We start from the raw sequence: 18,299 nt of genomic DNA on the forward strand, positions 1-18,299 counted from the left end.
TTTGATTTAAAAGTTGTTATTCTGAGAAAATGATTTTTATTATGAACATGAAACTATATCCAAAAATTATGATTAAACTCAAAGTGGAAGTATGTTTTCTAAAATGGTCATCTAGACGTCGTTCTTTCGACTGAAATGACTACCTTTACAAAAATGACTTGTAACTTATTTTTCCGCTATAAACCTATACTTTTTCTGTTTAGATTCATAAAATAGAGTTCAATATGAAACCATAGCAATTTGATTCACTCAAAACGGATTTAAAATGAAGAAGTTATGGGTAAAACAAGATTGGATAATTTTTCTCATTTTAGCTACGTGAAAATTGGTAACAAATCTATTCCAACCATAACTTAATCAACTTGTATTGTATATTATGTAATCTTGAGATACCATAGACACGTATACAATGTTTCGACCTATCATGTCGACACATCTATATATATTTCGGAACAACCATAGACACTCTATATGTGAATGTTGGAGTTAGCTATACAGGGTTGAGGTTGATTCCAAAATATATATAGTTTGAGTTGTGATCAATACTGAGATACGTATACACTGGGTCGTGGATTGATTCAAGATAATATTTATCGATTTATTTCTGTACATCTAACTGTGGACAACTAGTTGTCGGTTACTAACGAGGACAGCTGACTTAATAAACTTAAAACATCAAAATATATTAAAAGTGTTGTAAATATATTTTGAACATACTTTGATATATATGTATATATTGTTATAGGTTCGTGAATCAACCAGTGGCCAAGTCTTACTTCCCGACGAAGTAAAAATCTGTGAAAGTGAGTTATAGTCCCACTTTTAAAATCTAATATTTTAGGGATGAGAATAAATGCAGGTTTTATAAACGATTTACAAAATAGACACAAGTACGTGAAACTACATTCTATGGTTGAATTATCGAAATCGAATATGCCCCTTTTTATTAAGTCTGGTAATCTAAGAATTAGGGAACAGACACCCTAATTGACGCGAATCCTAAAGATAGATCTATTGGGCCTAACAAACCCCATCCAAAGTACCGGATGCTTTAGTACTTCAAAATTTATATCATATCCGAAGGGTGTCCCGGAATGATGGGGATATTCTTATATATGCATCTTGTTAATGTCGGTTACCAGGTGTTCACCATATGAATGATTTTTATCTCTATGTATGGGATGTGTATTGAAATATGAAATCTTGTGGTCTATTATTATGATTTGATATATATAGGTTGAACCTATAACTCACCAACATTTTTGTTGACGTTTTAAGCATGTTTATTCTCAGGTGATTATTAAGAGCTTCCGCTGTCGCATACTTAAATAAGGACGAGATTTGGAGTCCATGCTTGTATGATATTGTATAAAAACTGCATTCAAGAAACTTATTTTGTTGTAACATATTTGTATTGTAAACCATTATGTAATGGTCGTGTGTAAACAGGATATTTTAGATTATCATTATTTGATAATCTACGTAAAGCTTTTTAAACCTTTATTGATGAAATAAAGGTTATGGTTTGTTTTAAAATGAATGCAGTCTTTGAAAAACGTCTCATATAGAGGTCAAAACCTCGCAACGAAATCAATTAATATGGAACGTTTTTAATCAATAAGAACGGGACATTTCAATTATGGCTGGACGCATTTTCTCCCATTGCCAGTACGTGGATATCTTTCCCAACCGCAGCATAACATTCCCATATGACCGGTGCACAAGCTGTGCGTTAGCGCACTCCGCTAACAACTTCGTTTCCTCGTCATCAAGGACGGGGGTTTTGTTCACATCCTTAGCCATGCTTTCGCACCAGACAAGTGTTTGCGGAAAGGTGGCTCCCACAGCAGATTGGTCAATAAAAAAGAACGTTTCTTTCCAGTGACCCGCGTTCGATTTGGGGGTTTTTGTAAAGTTCTGACGGGCGAAGAAAGTAAACCACGACTTATGATGATTGGCTAGGCGGTATAAATGGCAGAATACCTTAACTAATGGTACCTTGTTTAGTGCAACGCACCACATCTCAAACAGCACTATTTTCCCTATTGCGTAAGGGTGTAATTGCCCTAGTCCTACGCCGAAATGATCTAGAACGCTTAAAAAGAAGTCGGAAGATGGCACTCTAAAATTACCATGCTTAAACGCATGCTCATATATGGCTACTTTATTCTCCGGCGGTTTGTGGGCACGTTGATTAGATTGGGGAGACACCGGATTGTACTGTGCTAACGGTGGGTACTGTTTAACTAAAGAATCTATATGCTGTTGCTCTATTATCGATACTACGCTATCTACATAAGTCTCATTTGCCTTAGTCATTTTCTTTGAGTGATCGAAGAGTAACTAACCTTTTGAAGTTGGCCGGAATATTTGGGATTTGATCGGAATTGATTTCGCAGCGTATCGGAGAAGCTTGAGGCAGGAAAGTAGAAATGAAGCTGGATTGGGTCTATTTATAGTGGAGATTGGGAGTCATGGGGTGGAACTGTCTCATCGTGGCTGTACACGTGTAACGCAATCAACGTTTGACATTTTTTGCACGCGCGTGGATGTCAGTTTGATGTGCCCAGTGTTGAGCGCGTGGCTAACACGCGCCTGCCAACTGCCACTTTACGTCTTGTCAGCCGAATGGGCTTCTGCAACAGTGACATGCATTTAATGACCTCGAGACGCACGCGGAAAATTTAATGCTAGCCGTTTTCTTGTTTTTTCTTTTTCGCTTAATAGTTTGATATCATATGTCTTGCGTCATATAACATCAAACTGGGGGGACATAATGATACCGCAACCCGCAAGCGCATTCCATACGTATGCGGGCACTCGCTAGCATGCGTATGCGTGTACCTTGTATGCGGTATGCGGCATGCGGTGATGTATCGAATGCCTTTGTTCCCGGTACAACGGTTACTTGGTCATCAAGTCGATATCTTTTCCATAATTATATCCGTGATTCGGGGAAGTTAGTTATGGACGAGATTATCATTATCTTGGATGGTTCTAGAATTAGGGTTTGCCTATATATACAAACCCTAATTATCATTCTAGGCATAACCAACATTACGTAACCACCACCTACTACACATCCTACGTAACAAGCTATCATCGTCTCAAGGTTAACAGGTTAATTACTTATTAGCTGGCACCTGCAACCTTGCTAAGGGCCTTCTGATCAACGATCGTTATCGAAGGTGGACTTAATCACTTGGCCACCTCGCCGACATCATCATGTCGGCCAGGGTTATTCACGGTAACTGGACCGGAGAGCCTTGTTCTAAGATTCTTAAACCCCTTTTTTACGTATTGAACAGGCATATTGACCCTATGAAAAATATATGCATGATCACCAACATTTGAAGAGAAATAAATGCAGTAAATAAAAGAATGTTGACGAATTTGAGAAAGAGGGGTTGATAATTAGGAAAACGCAATCCTTTTCAACTGAACTATGAGCTGTGAAGCTTATCTTTACAAATTACGAGTATTACCCTAAAAAACAATTTCAACACCCACCATCATTCATTACACGTTATACAAGACTACAAATACAAAATCCCCTCTTTCTTCGAATCTGGCCGACCTAATTTTCTTATTCCCCAAGCATATGATTCTCCTCTACTCTTTCTTCATTTAATCAATTCACACCTCTAAAGTCATCTTTTTATATAAATTCGTTATTATTATTATATCTTTCTCTTATGAACAACAAAGTCACCGTTTTTATAACGTCGCCGTCTCTCCCAAAATTCCCCCAAATTTCCCCCAAAATTCTCCCATTTTTTTTTTTATCATCTCAGAGACGGCGACTTCTTATATCAACCGATCTATCAACCAATTGATTGATCCATGTTCATCAATACCTATCTTAATTTCCTGATTTTGCTTCAGACTTTATAATTAGGGTTTTTGTTCTTAATTTTGGGTAAGTTTATTTAATCTCTTGTTTTTTTAGGGTTTCTGATGTTTACCGCCAGATCTCTTATTTTTAGGCGTCTTATGCATATTTAAAATCATCTTACCTGGTTAATTGCTTTATGAGTTTCATCAGGTCAAAGGCCTTAAAACTTTTTATGCAGTTTCTGTTATCTTATACAGATATTTCTGTTTTTTTTTTTTTTTAACTTAGTTGTTTTTATAATTTTATAAAAATATCTCGAGTTAATTTTTCCAAGGATTCATATGTGTGTGGATTGTTTGATTATTTGTTGTGTATGAGGTTGATTCATATGTAGGTTTTACTTAATTTTTATATAAGGTTATACTAAAAGGAAGTTTGCTAGTACTTCATATAGATGTTAATTAAATGTTTGATTGAGATTGAAATGTAATGTTTCAAGTTAGTTGAATAACTCCTTAAATGGAGGGATTTTGTTATTAAACATTTATGGTAATTGGTAGCTTATACCGAGACTTGTATGCTTGACTTGTCTCATGATATATACGGATTTTAAGGATGCGAAAAGAGTATTATTTCGGAAATGCAATATGTAATTCTCTGTATGTGCATGGTTACCTATCTGATATATATCATGTATGCTTAATTGAGAAGTTGTGAAATATGTAACTCTAGATGGATATAATGTTCTAAACATGTATGGTAATTAATACGGATACTTTTTTGAGATATTCACGTCTGTATGAGTATGCAGAAAGATATATTTCTGGTAGAGTTTATGTGGATATGCTCTATGTGATAATGTGAACAATGTTCATGCTGGGTAAAAATATCAGAACTTTACAAATAAGGAATAAAGAAGCTTAACGCGAAAGTTTTATCGTATGAGTATGCATAAAAGAAAGTTACTTGTAGAGTTTATATGAATATGGATACACAATATCTGATCTGTAAAGTGATGTTCCTGCAAGCGAACTATAAGAATTGTGTGGGCTTCTTTTAGATTGGGATGAATAACTATGTGTCGCGATTAAATAGTTCAAATTTGATTTTAAGGATATAGAGATTTTAGTTTTGAAGGTTTTGCAACCCAAATCTTTTAATATGGTCATATGTAGTTTACCTATGAAATGAAATCAACACTTGTTGATTGAAACAGTTGCTGAAAATTTTGATTATACGGTGGGTTATCGAGTCTGTATGAAATAAAGTTTTCATGGGAACAGAAAATTTGTGTTAATGAATGTGAATTATAATCTATGTTTAATATTCTGATGATCCATTTGTGTTTTTAGTGTAGTATTGAATAGAAGTGTAATTACTATATGATAGTATTAGAAATTTGCCGACCTCAAGCGATGACAGGGATATGGTCGCATAATAAGGAAGTGAAGCTGATATCAAAATATGGTATGCTCATAATAATTGTAGTTTATTTGAAACTAATCATTTTTAAAACAATTAAAAAGCCGATATCAATACTTATTGCATACCCCTTTTCTTTTAATTTTCTATTTTTGGTAAATTATGAAATTTAATTTATTCGTTCTCTTTTTTGGTGAACTTTTATTTGCAGGACATGCAATTTCTTCAGGCCCTGATTTTAGTAAACTGTATATTTCACAAAGTAGTTAACTTTTAGGCGGATTAGTGTGTATAAGATTAACCGTGTAGATAAAATGTCATCGAAGGTAGTGAAAGTGTTGACAAACGGTCGTCGAAAAATTATCATCGATTCGAAGAAGAAAATAGTGACCCAATGCAAGGCTCATTTAGTTAATGCGAATAAGAGAAATGTGAGTCTGACGTCGCCTTTAAACAAGCTTGGAAAGAGAAAACGTGCAAATGCTTGCCAAAACAAATGTAGCTCGTGCGGGAGGAAAAGTTTACTGAAAAACCACTCAAATTTTATGAAGAGTGGGTTGCCACAACGTTTGCTGTTTTCTCAAGATGGTCAATGGGTTGACTTTGAAAAAGAAATAGTTGACTTAGTCACAGAGGACTTTCGGTCAAAAAGGATATCGATTGAAGTGAAATGTAACGGGTGTCATTTCATCCTAGACATTTTGCATATGATTCAGGTAGATTTGAAAACGGGTTCACAGAAGCCCATTGCATGGATTGACGAAACGGGTCATTGTGTTTTCCCCGACCCGATTTCCGGGTGTCATGGGAATCATGAAGATGATAATGGTGAGTCATCTTTGACCCCTGAGATCAATTTGCATTTGGAAATCGAGCTGAATGGGTTAAATAACAACCGAGATGATGAATGTGTGGGAGAGTCAAATGTCAAACGGGTCAAAGTTGACCAAGAAGGCAAAAGGAACCATTTTGATAGCACCCCAGTTGACGAAAATGAAAAAAGTCATGAACTTGCATCACCAATTTTCGAAACTAATTTTGGAACTGTCGATTTAGAAACCACTAAAAACATGTTCATTGAGGCTTTAGGTCGTGATTTGAAAGTTGACTTTCTTGATGTAAAGAAATGTTCTAGCGGCTTTATGGAAGCACGACTCGAAATGTTCCAAAAGCAGGTTGAAATTACTCAAAAACTTCGGGGATCGGCTAATGTGCAATACGCTTGGTTTGCGGCTGCTAATGGTGCACCATCTGGAGTTATGTTTTATGGGCCTAATGGGCCTAAGCTAGGAAAATATGGTTTTGGTGTTCACCTTTCAGCAGTTAAATCTGCACTTAACAGGTTCAAAAATGCTCTTTTTTCACTTCTAGTTTGTATAACTTTTGACCCATCTACCCTTTTCATTTTTAGCCACTTCGTTTATATCTTACCCGTTTTACCGTTTGTACAGTGCTACTATTTGCGATATTGACGAAAATGGACTGAGGCATATGGTATTATGCCGTGTGATATTGGGGAATACTGAACTTGTTCACCCGGGTTCGAAACAGTTTAATCCAAGTGATCAGCACTTTGATAGTGGAGTTGATAATTTGGAAGATCCAAGTCATTATGTAATTTGGAACATGAATATGAATACACACATCATCCCTGAATGTATTGTAAGTTTCAAGATTGATTCGGATATCAAAGGTAATTGTTCTTACTTCTCCAATTGTACTTATAATCAGATGTCTGATTTATGTTGTATGTATTAGCTGTTAAGTTTTTCAATTTTTATACTTGGGTGTGTCTGGATTTTTTTGGAACTGATTGATGCAGATTGAAGTCACATTAATCTATTATTAATGTCTTGGATACAAAAATCTTTTTGTGATTCTTTAATTATTTAATCTAGTTTCTTACTAAGCGCGATATATCTGAATATTGTATGGATTAACTGAATATTTTTTCCTTCAATTCAAGACTTGTATTCCTTTTAAAGTATTATTATATTATATATTATCATTATTAATTATTATTGTTAGTATATATGTTAACCTAGTTTATAACCGGTGACTTCGTGGACTTAATAATTAATAATTGATTAAAAAATATTTAATAATTGATAATAATTTGATAAATAATATTTTTTTAGATATGAGAGGTAATTAAAATTTGTGTTATTGTGTCGCAGGTAATGTGGTCACTCAGGAAAGTAGGCATGATATGTCAAGAATCACTACATTTCATGATCTTAATGGACCCACGAACCAAGATTCCTCTTCGAATAAAAGTGTAAGCTCATTTACATGGTTTTTTTGAAATATAAATGCTTGAGTGTATCATATATATAAACCTAGAGTTTTCAACGTAGTGTTGATTTTTTTTTTATTATTATTATCAATTTTTTTATAGGGTAGAAATAGCCCACAGTTGGAAGCTGTTCCAAGTCATGGTTCAAGCACACCTAAGGAACCGAAATCACCATGGATGCCTTTCTCAATGTTGTTTGAAGCTGTTTCTTCTAAAGTGGCCCCACATGATATGAAATTACTACATTCTTATTATGAATCTTTTAGGGTAAGTATAAACCTTATATGTAATCTATAACTACTACGTATGCACAAGAAACTTTCATTCATTATTGTGGTTTCTAGGCAAAGAAAATGCTTCGTGAAGACTTCATTAGGAAGCTGAGATCCGTTGTCGGGGATCAGTTACTGAGGTCTGCAATATTAGTTCTCCAGAACAAGGTTCGTTATAATCAGATTTTCAATTTTTTTATTTTTTTTTCTAATTGTCACTAACAACTTCTTATATTATTACTTGTGTGGTCAATTTACATGTGAATGTATAGATATTGGTACTTCATGTTTTTGAATTTGCAGTTACGTATTATTTTTTGTTTCTTTTTTATCTTTCCTACAGAAGATTCCCAATGCTTCAAACATGTATGAAGTTAAGGAGGTGCAAGAAGGTTGAAAGGTCAAAAGACTTCAGTCTTATCGTTTTCTGTTTTGGGGCTTTATCGCCGAATGATGAAAGTAGATCTATGTTTTTCTTAGTTGTGCTTATGTTTAATAAATTAGCAATGTTGGTGATGTCAAATTGTTCTGTTTTGTCGTTAAGGCTAAAGTCTCCTGGATATATATGAAAGGATATCAATTTAATAAAACCAGTGTTTGGTTCTCGATTTCTTGCCTAAATCCAACAACATTGCGTTTTGGGTACGTTTTGGATCTAGTTTATAGTCTCTTTGGCTATACTGCTTTCACACGATCCTGGTCCCTGGATGAGGGTTATAATGAAGAGCACATGTCTATGAAAGTGATCTTATGTGCTCTTGTTCCGAACTTGTATTTTCGTACATTTAAGACTTATTAATGATAAAATCACCATTATTTTTTGGTAAATCCACCACAAATGCGCTTTAACTACTGTAAATGATATTAATACACATTTTATGGTAGATTTATCATATATGAAGGTGGAAATATCGGTGATCGTGTGATAAAAGCCTCTTGATAATGTACATGTGTATCAAAGTTTTATAGGAAAATGTATCTGGAGTTCTGGACTAGATGGGGTTTTCCTTGTTCATGTTATCTAGGGAGGTCTAGTAATATTACTAAAAATTTGCGTGATTTAGTTGTGTAATTTTGTAACTGTTTTTGATCTCTTTCTTTGACCATTGCAGCCTGTGTTGCTAGTCTTATGGGCACTTAGGGTGCGTTTGTTTACCTCTTAATGGAATGGTTCAGCGCTGAATGTTGAATCATTAAGCATTCAGCGTTTTTGTTTCTAACCTCTGAATGACAGTGCTGATCGTTTGACATTCAGTGCTGAACCATTCAGAGTTAGAATTTTCTCTTAACCATTCAGAGTTAGAATTTTCTCTTAACCATTCAGAGTTAGAACTTTCTCTTAACTATTAAGCACCTAAGTTTTATTGAATACTCTTTAATTTATATCAATAACACTTATTAAACAATTATATTGTAGTTTTTATTCATGTTAAAGGTTAGTAAAGTAATTTTACATCATTCACAGTGTTCGTTAAAAATGAATATCAAACAGATTACTGTCATTCATACGTAATTTTACTCATAACTTTTGAATCATTCAGATTATGAACTACTTAGCGCTAAATCATTCAGTTGTATCAAACGCACTATTAGTTTATTGAAAGTTTCAGGCATTGGAAGTGCCGGACTTTAGGTTCGTGTCAAAATAGATGGCTTGTGGTGTAAATCTAATTGTGTCAACATGATTAGGGTTGGGTTGGTGGTGTGTTTGGTGGCGAATATATGTTCAATGGCCCTCACTATCTTGGTGTCTGTCTATCAAGGTTGTTCAATGGCCCTGACTATCTTGGTGCCTGTCTATCAAGGTTGGTCGAATGGTCCGATTGCAGGTTAATCCATTTTATGTGTATACGTAGTAGCTATACTTATATGATTAGAAATTTTATAAATTGATGACCTAGTTTTGGAAGTTATACAATATGATTACGTATTTCATGAACTATATTATTTATTGCGAGAATAATCTGTTGGATATGGATCCACAAAATTATACTCCTATCTTTTATATTTGCTTGTCAATTTATTATCTGTATATCTATATCTATTCTATCCATATATAGCAATAATAATCAATTATGTTATATCATAGACAAAAACCACGTGCATCTGAGATTCTAAGAATTTATAACGAAAACAGAAAGTCAGAAACAGTTGGAGTTTGGACATAGTAATAAATTATTGATTTGGAATCAGGAATCTAAGGGACAACTTAACCATACATCATGATCAATTAAGACCCTATCTTCATCATATTAGATTAGTTTGAGCTTGTTTGGCGCTAACAATGCCAACATTCTTGTTTTATCAGCCTCAGTTGGTTGTTTAACATCTGTAGCTAATCCGATTAACTCAAGAAACTTAATTATCTCCCACGCTAAGTCGAATTGCCATCGTTCTAACCCGTGTCTTGCCAAGTTTGGAAATGCATGGTGATTGTTGTGCCAACCTTCCCCTAGAGCTAACACACCACTCCACCTGTTTCATCAATCATATCACACAGTGGCGACTTTACATGGTGACCTGTGGGGTCACGGGACACCGCTAGTTAAAAATTATTAGTAGAAAATACCCTGTAATTATATAGGACACCACTAAATTTAATTGGAGGACCCCATATTTTTTCGAATTTATAGTTTTTCCTTTAAAATGTATAGGACACCACTATATTTAACTACTCGGACCCAATATATTTTCCGAACTTGTAGTCTTTTGAAAGCAAACAACCACTAAAATAACATTCAAATATAATTAGAACTGAAAAAAAATTTGAGGACCCCATTGAATTTGCATCCTGGAATCGCCATTGATATCACACTTTTTTTCCATTGTAACATTTCAGTTTATAAAATATGTTGTAATAATAACACACTACATTATTAAGTAGATAATAATAATTGTTATGTTTTCCGTGTCTTATAGGTGTGAACAAGTCTTTCAAGTATTTGATGTGGAATTTTGCAAGATATTTTTACCTTTTTTGTGTGTTTATGAAACATTTTAATGCGTTTTGTAATTGTAAATTATAATTTTCCTGAATCCTTAATCATATGTTTGTTATAGTCTCTCGGTTAAATATAAAGGATGGTGATATATCCATCGTCCTTTTTACTACATCCACCATAAATTATACATTACACTACTATGTTGTATTGAACAACCTGTTAATGCACAGTTATGGTGAATGTAGTAAAAAAGATGATGGGCATATCACTATCTAAATATAAAAGTTTCAAAAAACAAACCAGTTATTGGTGGAGTTATCAGGAGTGTTCCAAGACCTCTCGCCCCATACATGTCCAACCGAGCGGACAACAAATGTTATGTGGCAAACGATCACTGTTTGTATGCCCTAAAATGATAGCATCAACATTGTATGTGAATGATCTTGTAGCTAGCGAAACATAGTTGCTTAACGAACTAAAATAAGTTTTATATATAGCAAATTAATTCATATATACCACTCCCCATGCCAAGTAGGCAAAGCCTCCATAGATATATAGTAGCATTGCAAGTGCAGTTGGATGCCAAAAGTAAGTATTATGAAGAAATCTGTAGAACCACTGCGCCTTTAGCTCCGGTACATTTGTGTAGTCTCCACACTAATTGATCATTACATAAGTTTCTATATCAAATATATATCATAATTCATATTCATAATGATGTTAAAAAGTAAAGATTTTTTCTAATATATGTAACAATTAATATATATAGATACAAATTAATGTAGCACTACCTTTGCAACAATGTAATTGTTGTAACAGAACCAACCTATGTGACTAAACCAAAAGCCTTCTGTTGGTGAATGAGGATCCCTGTCTGTCTCAGCATACTTGTGATGCTTTTTGTGAATGCTCACCCAAGAAATTGGATCTTTCTGCAAGTTTATATATGTAAGAGAAATGTAAATTATATAAATTACTATATCTAAATATGTTTTTTTATATAATTGATCATTACTCTTTTAGATGCCCAGTAAAACCAAAAAATACATTAATTGGAACTAAGGTATTCTATAAAAAAAAACCACTAATTAAACTCACTATCAGTGAACAAAATGTAAACCCAGCTTTGAAAGGAACCTGCATAGCCGAAAAACTAAAATCAAGACTAATTATTGATACAAATATACAATTAGGTTGCGTTTGATGAAAGAAAATGATTAAACACTGAATGGATCAAAGGTGACTTTGTCATGAATGGAGATGACCTATTTGATATTTACTATGAAGGAACATAATGAATGAATTGTGTGAAATTATTGTATTAACCGTTTAATTAATGAATAAAAGAGTGTGATTCTTTGATTCTTGATAAAAAATTTAGAAAAGATATTAAAGGAAATATTAGAGATGCCGAATTGTTAACAGAGTATCTCAACTTCAAATATTTTAGCATAAATATTTTATGGTTCAACAACGCACTCAATATTGGACAGTTTAACATCCATTCAATGAATCATCTAGTTAAGACTTAAGAGTCAATCAATCACAACCTTATTAAAGATAGTTTATGGTTGGTTAATTTGAGCTGGTATTAATTTCAAGTTAGAGACAAGATACATGATGCATACATGCATATACATAGATATATACCTAAAATAATTAATAACTTGCTAGAATAGAAGTTTAGTAAACAAAATATGAACAAAGAATGTACAAACTTGAAGTGTATTGTAAATGGTTTTCCTTATTTTCAAATGTTACATACTACCTCTTTAAATACAAGAGAAATATTAAATGCATAATAAATGCAAACCAACTATACCTAAGAAACATTAAATACTAGATATAAAAGAGATATCCTATAATCTCTATATTAAATGAAAGTATCTTAGAGATATGCAAAATCTCTATATTAAATGCAGGATATCTTAGAGATATGCAAAATCTCTATATTAAATGCAAGATATCTTAGAGATATGCAAAAATCTCTACAAGATATATCTTGTGACAATAGAATCCATTTAATTAGATTGCACTAATATTTTAACACTCCCCCTTAGTGCAAACTCTCGATCAATAATCCCCAACGTTTCTCGAAATTCCATGAACTTGGTTTTCATTAGAGCGTTAGTAAAGATGTCGGCTACTTGAGCATTTGTCCTTACGTTTGCTAGCTCGATTTTCCCGCTAAGAACCTTTTAACGAATAAAATGATATCTCATTTCTATATGCTTAGTACGGGCATGAAACACGGGATTCGAAGCAAGCTTGATTGCACTTTCGTTGTCACATTTCAATTTGACAACATAATCTACTTTTTCAAGTATGTCACCAATCAATCTTCTTAACCAAATACATTCTTGAGCCGCCATTGTTGCAGCTATGTATTCTGCTTCCGTGCTAGACAAAGCAACAACATCTTGCTTCTTGCTACACCATGAAATAACCACGGAACCCATGTTAAAACAGTAACCCGAAGTTGAATGGCGATCATTTGCGTCTCCCATCCAATCTGCATCCACGAAACCATTTAACAAAACATCATCACACTTCTTGTACCACAAACCGTGACCCATTGATCCTTTCACATAACGAAGGATCCTTTTTGCTGCATCAAGATGAACATTAGTTGGACATTGCATAAATTGAGAAACAATGCCAACCGAGTAAGAAATTTTCGGCCTTGTGATGGTTAGATAGATCAAACTCCCAATCATTTGTTGGAACAACTTCATATCCTTGAGCTCTTTTCCTTGATCTTTCTTCATTTTGAGGTTTGGTTCCATTGGAGTAGTCATAGGCTTTGACTCCCCCGTGTTGAAACGTTCCAAGAGACTTCTTGCATAACCCCTTTGAGAGATAAAGTACCCGTTTTCTAATTTATCGACTTCCAAGCCAAGAAAACATCCAATCTCCCCCAGATTCTTCATTTCAAAACGAACCGAAAGATCATCACTTAAACGAGAGATTTCTGACTCGTTTCCTCCGGTGATAATCATGTCATCAACATATAATAATACCAAAACATGGAAACCTGGTTCTTTCTTTACAAACAAACTAGAATCCGCATCAGAAATCTTAAAACCACAAAAGACAAGGTATTGTGCAACCTTACCGTACTAAGCTCTCGGAGCTTGTTTCAAGCCATAAAGAGCTTTCTTCAATCGGCACACATATTCTGGAAATTGATTTGAAATGAACCCAATAGGTTGTTCCATGAACACCTCACGATCAAGCTCTCCATATAGAAAAGCATTCTTCACATCAAGTTGCCACAATTTTCACCCTTTGTAAGCCGCTAATGAGATTATTGTTCTCACCGTTACCATTTTAGCCACGGGGCTAAAAGTTTCCTCATAATCAAGCCCATAACTTTGACAAAAGCCACGAGCCACCAACCGAGCCTTGATCCTATTAATGGTTCCATCCGAGTTCTTCTTCAAACGGTAGACCCATTTGCAAGTAACTGGTTTACATGCTTCCGGTTTCTTGACAAGCTCCCAAGTTTCATTCTTTTCCAATGCATCAATCTCCTCTTACATTGTTTTTCTCCAATCTGGAGAATCTTTAGCTTCTTCATAACATGTTGGTTCTTCAATTAAGCCACCTGAAAAGAAACAAGTTGTGACTGTGTTCACCTCATAGTCACTTAGATGTTTTGGTTGTCTTTTTTCTCTTGTTGACCTTCTAACTTGAGTTGGTACTTCTTCAATAGGCGTCTCTTCTTGATTTTGAGAAACACCATCATTCTCACTTTCTTCTTGAGTGTCGAAGCTAGGAAACATAAATTTGTAATCTCTATTTTCTTCACCATTTTTGCTTGATTCAGAAAATTGAGAAGACACTTCATCAAATACCACATCTCTTGAAGTGGTAAACTTCTTTGTTTCTTGATCCATACACCTCCAACCTTTCCTGTGAGAATCATAACCAACAAAAATACACTTTTGAGCTTTTGGGTCAAGTTTGGTTCGGTTAGATTTTGGAACATGAACATAACAAATAGAACCAAACACCCTAAAATAGCTTACATTAGGCTTTTCACCATAAGCTAGCTCAAAAGATGATTTTTGTGTACCTGACCAAGATGGTAACCGATTAGACACATGACAAGCACATTGAAGTGCTTCCACCCATAGCTCCTTAGGCAGCCCCTTATCATGTAACCAAGATAAGAATATTGAAACAAGGTAAGCAATCTTTCTTTCTGAAACCCCATTTTGTTGTGGAGTATCCGGACAAGTCATTTGGCGAGAAATACCATTTGTTTTACAATAAGTAAAGAAATCATTTAACATGAATTCTCCACCATTATCACTCCTAAGAGCTTTTACCTTTCTCCCAAATTCTGATTCTACCGCTTCTTTGAACTCTATGAACTTTGATAAGGCTTCACTTTTCTCCTTTAGAAATTTCACCCAAGTAAACCGAGAATAGTCATCAATTAACACCATGACATAGCAATGACCGCTATAACTTGGTGTTTTTGTTAGCCCCATCAAGTCCGTATGAATCAAGTCAAGCAAACCTTGTTTTCGATTTGTTGACTTCTTATATGGAAGTCGGTGTGACTTTCCATATTGACATCCTTGGCATATTACTTCCTCACGAACATTCTTTAATTGAGGAATTCCATCAACTAGTTTATGTGAGAATATCTTTTGCAACATTTGATATCCCACATGGCCTAGTCTAGCATGCCAAATAGCTCCATTATCGGTTTGACTTGTTTTCTTCACATAAGCATCACCTGCGGACAACACAAACAAAGAACCTTTCTTTTCTCCCGTGAAGAGAACATCACCCACAATCTCCTTGACATTCTCAAGGACCTTCACATCCGTTGGACCAAAAGAACATATTTTCCAGATTCGGTAATTTGAGGTACCGAAACTAGATTCTTGGTCAATTCAGGAACAAGATAAACATCTTCCAAAGTAAAAGTATTATTATTAACATCAATAATAGCATTACCTTCCTTTTTAATCGGATGAGTTGAGTTGTCGGCCGTGATTACAACTCGATTTTGATTGTGATTTCTAACGTCATGAAGAAGAGTTCCATCACCGGGTACATGATGAGAGCAACCCGAATCAATAATCCATTGATTCTTCTTAACAACCGTATCAACGGTAAAACATTGCTCCCATTTGACTTCATCATCATCGTTGCTTGAACAAGCCACGTTTGCTTTTGTGACTTTAGAACGACAATATTTCTTGATGTGACCAACCTTCCCGCACTTGTAACATGTGGGAGGTTTCTTTTCATAGTTACTTTTGTAACTAGTTTGCTCTTCTTCTTTTTCTTTGCTAGAAGAACCTTTCTTGAATTTCTTCCCTTTTGAAAACAATACCGCATCATTTTCAAATCCTTTAGGCATTTGCTTGGCCAAAACTTCTTGATTAGAGAGCAAATTCTCTAATTCTTCAACCGAAAGTTGAGTAGACCACCCCTGTATAGAGGTTATGAATGGAACATACTCTTTCTTCAAACCACGAATTAAATATCTTCGTAACCGAGATTCACTAATTTTCTCGTTTGTATCAATCTCTGAAATTTCAGAACAAAGAGTTTTCACCCGTAAGAAATATTCAGAAACTGACATACCTTCTTGTCTTGAGATTGCTAACTCATTTTCCAGGAATTGCAACCGTGCGGTATTCTTCTTGGTAAAGAGTTTCTCAAGAATATCCCAAACCTCCTTTGGCGAGTTAAGATCACGAACGTGTTCTATGAACTCTTTGCTAATTGATGTCCTCAACGCAAAGAGAGCCTTCCCACACTTAATCTTCCATTTTCTTCGTGACTCGCCTTGCTCAAGAGTTTCTACGGGAATTATGGCATCGCTTTCGGCCACAAGTTCCCATAGGTCTTGACCTTGGAGATAAGCTTCCATACACATCTTCCAATACTTGTAGTTGTTGCCTACAAGTCTTTCCATACCATTGAACATACCTCCATTGTTTACATTTGAGACTTCCATTTATGATTAGGAAGAAACTAGTTTACACTTTGAGTAATTGCACACAAAGTTTAACTTAGGACTAAACTTATAATCAAGTTTATAACCAAGCTCCGATACCATAAAATAATTAATAACTTGCTAGAATAGAAGTTTAGTAAACAAAATATGAACAAAGAATGTACAAACTTGAAGTGTATTGTAAATGGTTTTCCTTATTTTCAAATGTTACATACTACCTCTTTAAATACAAGAGAAATATTAAATGCATAATAAATGCAAACCAACTATACCTAAGAAACATTAAATACTAGATATAAAAGAGATATCCTATAATCTCTATATTAAATGCAAGATATCTTAGAGATATACAAAATCTCTATATTAAATGCAAGATATCTTAGAGATATGCAAAAAATCTCTACAGAGATATGCAAAAAATCTCTACAAGATATATCTTGTGACAATAGAATCCATTTAATTAGATTGCACTAATATTTTAACAATACCTGGCCAGAGAGAACACCACAATACGCGAAAGTATATTCGAGCCATTTAGGGACCTTGAAACTCCGGTGAGTAAGAAGTCTATGGTAACCAATTGTCATATCCGTTTCGGTCAATAACACCAACCCCATAGACACAATGAACCCACCCCAATCGAACACGAAAGGTGACCATGCAGCCAACACATGTATACTCATGATCCAACAAAAGGTAGCCATGTCTACGAAACTCCATCGTCTGAACCAGAATCCTCCTCTCCTCATCTTCTCTAACTTTAGAAGCTGCGTACGGTGGTCATGTTTTGGACTCGTACGAAGAGCATGATCTGTATCCATGGTTAAGTGGGTTCTTTGATTGTGACTAGAGAGTTGTGATAGTTATAGTTAGTGACATGAATTATATAGTTATATATATGTAGGCTCTTAATATTTTAATGGGCTGGGGGGCATGGTGAAAATAGTGTAAATTGTTGATAATTGCAAATTAGTTTTGACCAATTTGAACATATCTCTTTTGACTTTTATTTAGTTGATTAAAAGTTGGATTAGTTGATTCAAAATTACAAACCCTCCCTGGCAAATATAAGATCAGACCCTACTTGTGATATGCATATGTATATGTATATAAGATTAGATGGATAGTTTTTGGTTATAATCATTTTTGTTGTATAATTACATATAATTCGATATTTTGCTTTAAATACATTCGGGTTACAAGACTTTCTATCCATTCATCAATGCAAATAACAAGATACATATGGTCTCCAGGGCTGTAATAGAAAGGAACGTACGGACCATACTGAAATTCTTCACGTGCTACGTATTGTAGTGCGAGTCGTCTATAATCTACAGTAATAACTGTATACATTTCTCTAGCTTATCTCTTACGTGCATTAATAATCCATCTCTAAATAATACAACTATACAGGGCCGAAGCTAAGTTGTCAAAAAAAAAAAAAAATCATCCTGAATCTTAACTTTTCTCTCTCTAAAAAATTTCCTCTCCGTACAAGCACCCTTTCTTCCTCATCTTAACCTATTCTCAGCCGCCTATTTTTTTC

General features: G+C 34.5%; 2 protein-coding genes across 2 annotated transcripts; one reads left to right on the forward strand and one right to left on the reverse strand.

The window, feature by feature from the left end:
• The first annotated feature begins 5,173 nt into the window (after window positions 1-5,173).
• On the forward strand, window positions 5,174-8,433 carry LOC139856127 (inactive poly [ADP-ribose] polymerase RCD1-like). The gene is made up of 7 exons (XM_071845362.1): window positions 5,174-5,302; window positions 5,469-6,599; window positions 6,709-6,950; window positions 7,435-7,535; window positions 7,656-7,820; window positions 7,898-7,993; window positions 8,169-8,433. Exons 2-7 carry the CDS (start codon window positions 5,572-5,574, stop codon window positions 8,220-8,222), a joined length of 1,686 nt encoding a protein of 561 aa, XP_071701463.1. The 5' UTR covers window positions 5,174-5,302; window positions 5,469-5,571; the 3' UTR covers window positions 8,223-8,433.
• Window positions 8,434-10,015: 1,582 nt separating this feature from the next.
• Window positions 10,016-17,574, reverse strand: LOC139854929 (delta-9 acyl-lipid desaturase 2-like). The gene is made up of 5 exons (XM_071844201.1): window positions 17,242-17,574; window positions 11,559-11,699; window positions 11,284-11,424; window positions 11,068-11,174; window positions 10,016-10,300 (listed from the first exon to the last, which is right to left on the reverse strand). The coding sequence occupies exons 1-5, from the start codon at window positions 17,572-17,574 to the stop codon at window positions 10,078-10,080; spliced, it is 945 nt and encodes a 314-aa protein (XP_071700302.1). The 3' UTR covers window positions 10,016-10,077.
• Window positions 17,575-18,299: the final 725 nt, after the last annotated feature.

This window comes from Rutidosis leptorrhynchoides, chromosome 6 (genome assembly GCF_046630445.1).
Source record: "Rutidosis leptorrhynchoides isolate AG116_Rl617_1_P2 chromosome 6, CSIRO_AGI_Rlap_v1, whole genome shotgun sequence".
NCBI lineage: Eukaryota > Viridiplantae > Streptophyta > Magnoliopsida > Asterales > Asteraceae > Rutidosis > Rutidosis leptorrhynchoides.

Bases quoted from the DNA above. Each gene is read 5' to 3' on its own strand.
- LOC139854929 (XM_071844201.1), bottom strand. From the start codon at position 17,574: ATGGATACAGATCATGCTCTTCGTACGAGTCCAAAACATGACCACCGT. The intron at 11,700-17,241 runs GTATTGTTAAAA...ATAAACTTGCAG, and splicing joins GTGGTGTTCTCTCTGGCCAG to AAAGATCCAATTTCTTGGGT. The intron at 10,301-11,067 runs GTTTGTTTTTTG...TTGATGAAACAG, and splicing joins GATAACTCCACCAATAACTG to GTGGAGTGGTGTGTTAGCTC.
- LOC139856127 (XM_071845362.1), top strand. From the start codon at position 5,572: ATGTCATCGAAGGTAGTGAAAGTGTTGACAAACGGTCGTCGAAAAATT. The intron at 6,951-7,434 runs GTAATTGTTCTT...ATTGTGTCGCAG, and splicing joins GATTGATTCGGATATCAAAG to GTAATGTGGTCACTCAGGAA. The intron at 7,994-8,168 runs GTTCGTTATAAT...TCTTTCCTACAG, and splicing joins TATTAGTTCTCCAGAACAAG to AAGATTCCCAATGCTTCAAA.